This window comes from Ictalurus punctatus, chromosome 11 (assembly GCF_001660625.3).
Source record: "Ictalurus punctatus breed USDA103 chromosome 11, Coco_2.0, whole genome shotgun sequence".
Taxonomy (NCBI): domain Eukaryota; kingdom Metazoa; phylum Chordata; class Actinopteri; order Siluriformes; family Ictaluridae; genus Ictalurus; species Ictalurus punctatus.
In genome coordinates, this window is record NC_030426.2 from 27530441 (window position 1) to 27541045 (window position 10605).

The 10605-nt window shown below is 39.4% G+C and overlaps 1 protein-coding gene across 1 annotated transcript; it reads left to right on the forward strand.

Moving 5' to 3' along the window:
- The first annotated feature begins 984 nt into the window (after window positions 1–984).
- LOC108272215 (keratin, type II cytoskeletal 8) lies at window positions 985–9260 on the forward strand. Its single transcript, XM_017480508.3, has 9 exons — window positions 985–1437; window positions 3972–4180; window positions 4659–4719; window positions 4833–4928; window positions 5694–5858; window positions 6349–6474; window positions 7842–8062; window positions 8909–8952; window positions 9047–9260. The coding sequence occupies exons 1-8, from the start codon at window positions 1057–1059 to the stop codon at window positions 8946–8948; spliced, it is 1299 nt and encodes a 432-aa protein (XP_017335997.2). The 5' UTR covers window positions 985–1056; the 3' UTR covers window positions 8949–8952; window positions 9047–9260.
- The last annotated feature ends 1345 nt before the right edge of the window (window positions 9261–10605 follow it).

Here is a 10605-nt window from a genome sequence, read left to right on the forward strand (position 1 = left end):
GTCAGAAGTAAAGCTGTAACTTAAAATTTTCAGGACAGAGGGGTTTACACTAATATGACATTCAAGAGAGAAAAAAGAGAAGCTGGTGAGGGAAAGTAAAATGTCTGTTTAATACATTTAAAATTGTAATTGTTGCAAATTGCAGTGATTATAAAATGAATAAAACACTTGGGGATGTTCTGGTAATCAACCTTGGGGTGATAACAGTACCTTTATTTTACTATAACAGAAACACACACAGTGGTTTATTACCTACATTATTACTTACATGCTGCTTGGACTTACTGGGAATTAAATGGGAGGTCTTTTGGCCTTTCATCCGCTTTAACATAACTTTAAAATGCAAACCTGCAAAACAGTGCAGTCGAAGTACAATTACTGCACGCGTTCCACAAGATATATGTTTTACTTGAATGCGATAGTTACGACCTTTAAGAAAAGATGTGGTCTAGCAATAGACCTCTTTACGGGTGTGTATGTAGGCTGAGAGTCATCACACTCTCGTATCTGTGGATAATCGCGCTGTAATAGACAGTGGGTGGAGGCAAAAAAAAAAAGGGCTAAAGGGCACCATAAAACAAATAATGTGTAGCCTGTAGATATGACTGGAACGTGCAATATCGACAGGCATGGTGGAAGGGCATTTAATGAAAGTGTGTGATTTACTGAATTGTAAAATCTTTCAGCCATAAGTGCACATAAGATACATAAAGAAAGAGTTGTGGTGAGGCTGTGCACTTTACACACACACACACACACACACACACACACACACACACACACACACACACACACACACACACACACTCTTTTTTTTGGTCATAATCGCATAACAGTTAAGATAACTGGATTACTGTGATACTCTTCTTAGTAATTTCAGAGATGGTTAATGTGTGACATTCACCCTTGCAACACTATCACCACCACCTTTACAACCAACTAATCACCTCGCCTTGTTCTGCTCGCTGTCTCCTATAAAAGAGAGTGTAGTTTGGCACACCAACCATCTTCACCTCCACTCCATCGCCCTCCAGTTACACCCATCCGAGGTCCACCATGAAGAAGACACTAAGGACGACGGGTGAAAGCTCCTACAGCAGTCGCTCCTACACCGGCCCCGTGTCCAGCACCATGAGGAAGAGCTACTCTGTGCGCAGCTCCCATGGAGGCACCGGGGGTATGGTTAGGATGGTTGGAGGGCAGCTCATAAACTCAGATGTGTATGCTGGGAGTCTGGATTACATGTATAGAGCAGGAATGGGTCCGCGGGTGGGTCGGGGTCCTGTTGTGCGCCCCCCACTGACAGCTGTAACTGTCAACAAGAGCCTCCTGACTCCACTGAACCTGGAGATTGACTCTAACATCCAAAGCATCAAAATGCAGGAGAAAGAAGAGATCAAGATCCTCAACAACCGATTTGCCTCTTTTATTGATAAAGTAAGATATTTTCGACTGTTATCCTGATTTTGGTCCTTTCTACATCCTTTTTTTTTGCCCCTTGTTCTGTCAGTCAAAGTGTGCGTCCAAACTTTAGTATGTTAAGTTTTCATTGGAACTTCTGAACACTAATTTGTCATGATAAATTATCCTTTTTTGTATTTTAACTAAATTGGATGACTATGTTATGAGGCCTTAAATTGGTGCAGAGCTCCATCACGCATGGTTTCTATTCAATGCAAGCAGGGCCAAACTCTGGTTTGACGGAAATGTAAATAGTAACTGGGTTGAATGGTAATTACAATGATGATAAAAAACATTTTATAAATAAAATATGTAGCAAGGGGCCAATGGCATTTGTAATATATTTTCAGATTATTTCTGTCATAGAAATTCGTAAGAAGAAAGAAGAGAGTCTATTCTTTCCTCTTACGAATTTCTATGACAGAAATACCCTGAAAATATACTTCAAAATTTAAATTATAAATGTCAATGAAACACCATATAATAAAAATAAATGGTATTGTTGGTGACATTCACAGTGGGAACCATACTCTACATATTATCTGTTCTTATCGTATACTTTTCGTTTGCTGCTTGTTAATAAGTTAGCTTTTATCCTGTTATTGCTTCACACCCTCTACAGTCAGACAATCTTCCAAAGGCTAATGTTTACTTTCAGTCATAAATGCCAAATAGTGTGTCCTTCAGCACATAAGTTATCACCTTCGAAAAACTGACACACCTTCCCTCCTGTATCTTTAGCCTATAAAACCACTCCCATCCTCACAAACCATCCATCTTATAAAATAAAGTGTAGCTGAGAGCTAACAGTCTCAGTGTTAATGAGCAAACTGATTACAAGAATTAAACTATGAAGAAATCTCCCTTCAGGACTGTGTGCATTAATTAAAGAATAACAAGAAAAAAGTATGAGGGGGTGTGATATACACCAATCTCACCATAACATTAAAACCACCTGTTTAATAATGTTTAGGTCCCCCTTGTTCTGCCATAACAACTCTGACCTGTCGAGGCATGGACTCCACAAGACCTCTGAAGGTGTACTGTGTTATCTTAGCAGCAGATCCTTTAAGTCCTGTAAGTTGCGAGGTGGAGCCTCCATGGATCGGACTTGTTTGTCCAGAACGTCCCACAGACGCTCTATCGGACTGAGATCTGGGGAATTTGGAGGCCGAGTCAACACCTTGAACTCTTTGTCATGTTCCTCAAACCGTTCCTGAACGTTTTTTGTAGTGTGGCAGGGCGCATTATCCTACCATGAAGTTGTACTCGGTCTTCAGCAGTGTTTAGGTAGCTGGTACATGTCAAAGTAACATCCACATGAATGCCAGGATCCAAGGTTTCTCAGCAGAACATTTTCCAGTGCATCACACTGCCTCCACCAGCTTTCCTTCTTCCCATAGTGCATCCTGGTGCCGTCTCTTTCCCAGGTAAGTGGCACACACACACCCGACCTCCACATGATGTAAAAGAAAACCTGATTCATCAGACAGGACCATCTTCTTCCATCGCTCCATGGTCCAGTTCTGATGCCCTTTGTAGGTGTTTCAGTGGTGTACAGGGGTCAGCATGGGCACTCTGACCGCTCTGCAGCTACACAGCTCCATACGCAGCAAGCTATGATGCACTCTGTGTTCTGACTCCTTTCTATCAGAACCAGCATGAACATTTTCAGCTATTTGTACTACAGTAGCTCTTCAGTGGGTTTGGAGCAGATGGGCTAGCCTTCTCTCCCCATGACCCTGTCATCAATTCAGCGGTTGTCCTTCCTTGGACCACTTTCGGTAGGTACTATCTGCTGCATACCGGAACAACCCACAAGACCTGCCGCTTTGGAGATGCTCTGACCCAGTCATGTAGCCATCACAATTTGGCCCATCTCTCAAAAGTCAAAGTCAAAGTCACTCAGATCCTTATGCTTGCCCTTTTTTCCTACTTCTATCACATCAACTTCGAGAACTGACTGTTCACTTGCTGCCTAATATATCCCACCCCTTTACAGATGCCATAGTACTGAGATAACCAATGCTATTCATTTCACCTGTCAGTGGTTTTAATGGTATGGCTGATCAGTTTAGGTGTGTAAGTAGTTGATTTAGCTGGATTGATGGCAATGACAATTCAACTATGATTGAATTGAGGAAACGATCATAAATGGATTATTATTTTAAATAGATATATTATTATTATTATTACTATTATTATTAATAATAATATTATTAATAATAATACTAATAAAAAAATTCTAAGCAAGATTATTTTATAATGTAGGGCAGTTTGACTTTTAATTGGAAGGTCATGAATTCAAATCCCAGCACCACCAAGCTGCCACTACTGGGCCCTTGAACAAGGCCCTTAACCCTTAATGAGATGAATGTAAGTCACTTTGGATAAGGGCATCTGTCAAATGTCACACAGGTGGGCAGAGTAAGGAAAGAGTAAGGAAAGACTCAGGAATCACAATAATGAATGATTAAGCACTCATTTATATGTTTGATGCCCCATCGTAGGTGTGCTTTCTGGAGCAGGAGAACAAACGTTTGCAAACCAAGTGGAGCCTTCTGCAAGAACAGACCACCTCCCACTCTAAAATCAATGGCATGTTTGAGAACCACATCGCTAAACTACGCAGACACCTGGATGGCCTGGGCAATGAAGAACAGTACCTGGAAGGTGAACTGAATAACGTGAAGAGCTTGGTGGAGGACTTCAAAAAAAAGTAGGAAAGCAGTCAAAACCACAATAATGAATACACTTACAACCTTAAAGCGTTGTTCAGTTCATCTCTATGGGGTAACCCTTAAGAAACATACAACAAAGAGTCTCCCTTTCAGATAAGTTTCCAAACAAAACCCAACCATCTAGGGACTCATTTCATCCCCCAAGAGCATATGCATGAAGTTTGCTTTAAAGGGTTCCTCAAAGGTTTTTTTTGGGTAATATTCTTAGAACCAACCAAGGTTCTACATATACCCTTAAAGCAATGGAACCATTTAGGGTTCTAGATTTAACAGAACCTATCAGACAAATGCTATTATTTTAGACTTGGGAATCTGCTCCAATTACATTAGGAGGAAACAAACAAACAAACAAATATATATATATATATATATATATATATATATATATATATATATATATATATATATATATATATATATATATACATATATTTAAATTGAGAGTGTGTCTTACAGGTATGAAGATGAGATCAACAAGCGTACCGACTCCGAGAACACCTTTGTGGTCTTAAAAAAGGTTAAGTACATCATTTATTTTCAGACTGTATTGCAAACAACATCTGCATTTGAAGAAATTAGAGTATTTGAAACTTGAATGGAGAGTGTGGTTCTGTCTGCTATGCTTTTCAGAATGCTGATCTGGCCTTCATGAATATGGTAGAGCTGGAGACATCACTGCACAGCCTCGACGATGAGATTGAGTTCCTAAAACTGATCTATAAGCAGGTGCAGTCCTATTTCTTACTATAGTAAAGAACTCTGTAAGTATGTTAAATAAGTAATAAAACAGTGTGTGTTGCTATTGTAGTACAACACTGAGTCCCGGGGTGGTGAGATGAACCCGAGTCACTGTTCCCACCCGAAAGCTGATTATTTTCCTATAACAGCACATGCACAAGTGTTGCACTCCTCTTATAGCACAGAAATTTGACAACAATCACAACTTTTTATTTATTAAAGAACGACACATCATCCTTGTATCTGTTTATAGTTAATTTAATGTTGCCGAAGGTCCGCAATACAAGTTAGTTCCTGTTCTCGCTTACGTTATAACAGCTATAAACCGTCATTTCTTCACCATTCTCTATTTTTTTTCTCGCTTAAAGGCAACACGTAAACTCCTCTGTCCTGAAGATAACTGTAGTAAACCTACAGTTACAGCTTTACCTCTCACTGTTACAAAGCACTGACACTGGAGACTCCTTCCATACACATTACATAAACATCTCCTTACAGAAAACTTCACCGTATCAACCATTACATACATGTTACGAATCTGTTAATGTGAAGCGTCTGTTGCACAAGTCCCTGTGAATGAGCTGTTGCTATAGAAACGATAGCGCATTAATATAAACCTGAGCTGCTGTTATAGAAATTTAACCATACCCTCTGACCAATCACAATCCAGGACTCAACAGGGTGTGGCATAAATGTTCTTTTAAACACAACACTTCTTATAGTTTAAACCCAGAGCTGTCTTTCTGTTCGCAGGAGCTAGAGGAGCTGAAATCTCTGAGCGGAGAAACATCCGTGGTTGTAGAGATGGACAACAGAAGGGACCTGGACATGGATGCTATCGTGGCTGAGGTGCGAGCGCAGTACGAGGAAATCGCCAACCGCAGCCGAGCTGAGGTCGAGAGCTGGTACAAACAGAAGGTGGGAGTGCTACCATGCCTTTTTTTCCCAAATCTTATTGCCATAGTTTAAATTGTGTTACACTATTAGACACAAGGTTAAATCCGGAAGCATTAAGGGCATGTCTATGTAGAATCCAGAGTGCCAGAGAGGGCTCTAGTAACTGAAGAACCCTTAACTATTTAAAGAACCCTTCAAATATTCTTTGTTACAAAGAATTGCTCATGTTTTTGAAAGCTTTTTACACGACAACAGATTTTACTGTTCAAGAAAACAATCAGCAGAGGAAAATACCCTTAGTTAGACTTGAGTGAACATTAAATGTCTAAGTGTAAATACATGTTTAAAAGTAAAAGGTAATCACACAGATTAGAAGTGAGGACAAGATCCTTGCACTCTTCTAACAATTCCAGTGACTCAATTTGCATGAAAAAAAGCTTCTATAATGGTATAAATCTCCCTCATTCACTAAAACTTGTACAACCTGTATGTGTGTGTTTGTGTGTGTTAGTATGAAGAGCTGCAAGTAACGGTCACGCAATATGGAGAAAACATGAGAACCACCAAAGCTGAAATCGCTGAATATAACCGCAAAATCCTACGCCTGCGGTCTGAGGCCGACGCCATCAAGGGACTGGTAAGAGACACATATTCACGTAATCATTCTTGTCTGCTTTAACAAGTAGAGCAGCCACTTTCCATTTTAAGGAACATTTTAGGTGTTACCCCATCATCAAGCCATTACAACTAGTATCGTAGTGTTTTTCTAGGAAGAAAGATGCTATAGCAATTAATAAGAAAGTGTATATGTAAACATCTCTACTGTCTACAACAGACTAGCAGCACCGTTTTCCCCTCCAAGCAACTTCTGCTTACCGTAAAACCCACATATATATATATATATATATATATATATATATATATATATATATATATTATCTATCTATCTATCTATCTATCTATCTATCTATCTATATATATATATATATATATATATATATATATATATATATATATATATATATATATATATATATAGACAGATGAAGTTGATGCAGGCAAAAAACACAAACTAGGTCAGGCAAGGTACAAACAGGATAACCCGGGCTTGGGCAAAATACAGGATCAAAAGCAAGGCTTGGAAAAGTTCAGATGATTACACAAACTGAGCACTGATTTCACACTGATATAGTGTGTGTGAAAGTCCAATACATAGTGCCGGTAATGATTAATGACAAGTGAGCGTGGTTAGAAGTAAGGTGACAGTGAGCATGCTAAAGTGCATGTGTGTTTGGATGTGTAGTTTGTGGCGGCCATGTTTTTAGGCCAGGGTGTTTTCTGGGAAACTGAGTTTACTGACTGTGACGTCCTGACACACACACTTCAGTATTATGACAGGCTTCACCATGCTGTTTCAATGTGCCTGGCCTGACCAGTGCCTTTTTAATCGCTTTCTAATAATCATTAAGAATAAAAAAAATTGTAAAGTATTAGACTTGATACTTCTTTGTAGGCCAATTTGATTCTTTAATTATATCCATTTACTTGAATAATTTCATTCTAATTCATTTTTACCTAATAAGTATGATATTAGCTATATGCTTGCTTATTGTTACCTGAGTTAACCTTACATGATTTTATTTCACATTAATGAGCACAAAACTTTCACCACTTACTATGAGAGAAAGAGAGGATGCATCTTTTAAGCGTGAAAACCTTGTTGCATGAGCACAAGCCGAAATAATGATAATAATGAGTCTTTATTAATCACATATACATTATTGCACAGTGAATGTTGCTAATATGAGACGGTAGAGAAGGGAGCTGAGCTTTCAGGGGGCGGTTAATATAGGGGAGTTCAAAACACCTACACAACTGTCAATCACTGCAGACTCATATGCCGATTGTCTCATCTACTTTTTTGTATTGGGGGAAAAGAATACTGCTCTTTCGGCAAATTTTTGTGATAACTCATAGCATGTTTTTCCTTCCACATGGTCCCAGTACACAAGTCAGAAGCTTCAGGTCAAAGAGGCTGAGGAACGGGGTGAAGCAGCAGTGAAGGAGGCGAAACACCGTGTGCAGGAGCTCGAAGAGGCTCTTCAGAGAGCTAAACACGACATGGCCCGACAAGTGCGCGAGTACCAGTCACTCATGAACATCAAACTGGCCCTGGACATTGAGATCGCCACCTACAGGAAACTTCTGGAAGGAGAGGAGAGCAGGTAGGATGGAGCATGTAGCCTTCACACCATGTTCCACATGTTCTTTTTAATCAGAACGTTCTCAGTATTATTAAATGCTCTACTCATATTTCATTATTTATGCTTGAACGATTCCTTGGACCAATCCTGTGGCGTGTGTGGTCTTTGATCCCACACTTTACTTCCCACCTGCCATTAATTCCTGTTTACGGTTTGATTCGCAAAAACCGAATAAGAACTTTTAACCATGGGTTTATTCTGTCATATACGGTGTGACTTTTCATTAAATACCCATGAAGACATTCCAAAGAAAAAAAAAAGCTAGGAAGGAAGTAGCAGAGATCACTAGTTGCTAAGCTCCCAATGAAGCTAAGCATGTAATGATAATGATAATGAGTCTTTATTAATCACGTATACATTACAGCACAGTGAAATTCTTTTCTTCACATACCCCAGCATGTCAGTAAGTTGGGGTCAGAGTGCAGGGGCAGCCATGATACAGCACCCCCTGGGGCAGAGAGGGTTAAGGGCCTTGCAGTGGCAGCTTGAACCCCCGACCTTCTGATCAGAAACCCACTGCCTCTTTTGATGTAAATCAAACAACCAATTTCCACACATGTATTAGAGCATTATTTAATTTGTGTTTAACTAGTTAGAGGTAATATATAGTCACAAGCATTTTTCATCTGAACTAAACAAACAAACAAACAAAAACTCTGCACAGGCCACACCCACAAGCGACAACAGTAGCGGTTGCTACACGCTCACAAGAAACAATCTACAAGTGACATGAATGACCTGAAGCCCATTAGTGTGAATATCGGGTTTAACATTATTTAAAATTTTTAATGTCTTTATCCCCCACAGATTAATGCGTGGAATCCAGTCCGTCAGTATCTCCAGATAGACCTGTGAGCGTCCTTGTGTGTTTCTCTCTAATCTTATCTGTGCTGTTTAAACTTTATATTATTGTGATGTTTAAATGACTTTTCCTTTATCTCTCAGCTTATCAGCCTCATCTGCTGGAAAGCAGCACCTTCACGTCCTCCACTGCTCGTGCCGCGGGTATAAGCAGTGAGACGACTGCCATTCACACCGATTAGACCCATTACAGTCCTGGTCCGAAAGGCAAGACAGAATCTCCACAAGGCAGGGAAGAACTGAAGACCCTAAGAAATGATCTCATTCAACATATTGATAATAAAAGCCATACATTCCCTCCTAGTGTTTTTACTGTCTCGCCAGTGATGCCTTAGTATTTCAATACATGTACAAATATTACTTTTTTTTTTTTAAAACTTGGTGTCTAAACTATGGCCTGCTGGATTTTTGAACCACAAGAAGACTTCTTTCTATATTAAAAAAAAATAAAAATAGTTATAATCAATTAAGCTTAATTTCTATTCTAGAAAATCTTCCAACTTCACATGCAAATGATCCTGGTGATGTAATTCATATGTAAACGAGTATATGATGTCATTTAGTGACTTTTTAAGCATTCGCTACTTTCCCCTGAAAAGTGCTGAAAATACTGGTACAAATACAAATACTGGTCTCTTTGGTGTCAAACAATAAAGTGAAAGCTGGTTATAACGATGGTAGTATTAGCTAACTGGGTACTATTAGCTACTTCATTTAGTAAAACATTAATTTAGTGTAAAGCCCAGTTTGGATTTGATTGGTTTATCAGGCGGACTACTGTAAACATTTTTTACACGTCTTCTGTGATAAAACTCTCAGATCCAGACAGCAATAAAATTCCCACAAGAAATGCTAGCAAGTTTTAGCAGGTTTCTAGCAGGTTGTATTTTCTGTGAACCCGGACATTTGTGTCGTGTGTGTCATTAGGCATTTAATACAACTACCATTATTGATAAAACACTAAAAGTTGATGAAGTAATGCTTTATATCTGTAGCTGCTGTTATATTCAGCCTGCAATATCTCGCTTTTCTCAATGATGTATGATGAGTATCTTTCTCCTCCCAGGTATCATGTGTAGATGAGGTTTTACCACCCAGAACAGTATATGGTCAAGCGCCTCTTCTAATAGGTTTATTTTTCGTCTGGTGATTCGGGAAGTATGTAAAATCTGGGTGAGGGGCACTGATACGCTCGGCTAGGAGATCAAATGTGCTTCTGAATCATTTTAGACATTGGAGTGTGACCACCAAGCAGTTCCTGACATGATGGCGTATGCCAATTTATGGTAATTACCCTTCAAATGGTTACGCTACGGATCTGCTGTGAATTCCAGATAGTGTGAAAATGTTGAGTAGTGTATATACTGCAGGCCGCTTCAGTTCACGCAGGCTGAATGAAATGAGGCTGTGTTCTGTGTGCTACTACCTCTGCTACTGCCACCTAGTGTGTAGGATGAGGTAGATAGGACGAAAACACATACTGAAACCACAAGGTGGCGCTAGCAGCCATCTGTTCATGCCATAGTCATCAGCTTTCCTACATTCTACACAAAAACCCACCCCAGTGCAACCTGGATATGTAAAACTTAATATAAAATATAGAAAAATGGGCACAAACAACATGGTTTTCATGTTTATATATT

What these genes read in the sequence shown, in the direction of transcription:
- LOC108272215 (XM_017480508.3), top strand. Translation starts at nt 1,057, where the DNA reads ATGAAGAAGACACTAAGGACGACGGGTGAAAGCTCCTACAGCAGTCGC. An exon ending in CCTTTGTGGTCTTAAAAAAG is followed by an intron (nt 4,720 to 4,832) that starts GTTAAGTACATC and finishes TATGCTTTTCAG; the next exon opens with AATGCTGATCTGGCCTTCAT. An exon ending in CTGGAAGGAGAGGAGAGCAG is followed by an intron (nt 8,063 to 8,908) that starts GTAGGATGGAGC and finishes TATCCCCCACAG; the next exon opens with ATTAATGCGTGGAATCCAGT.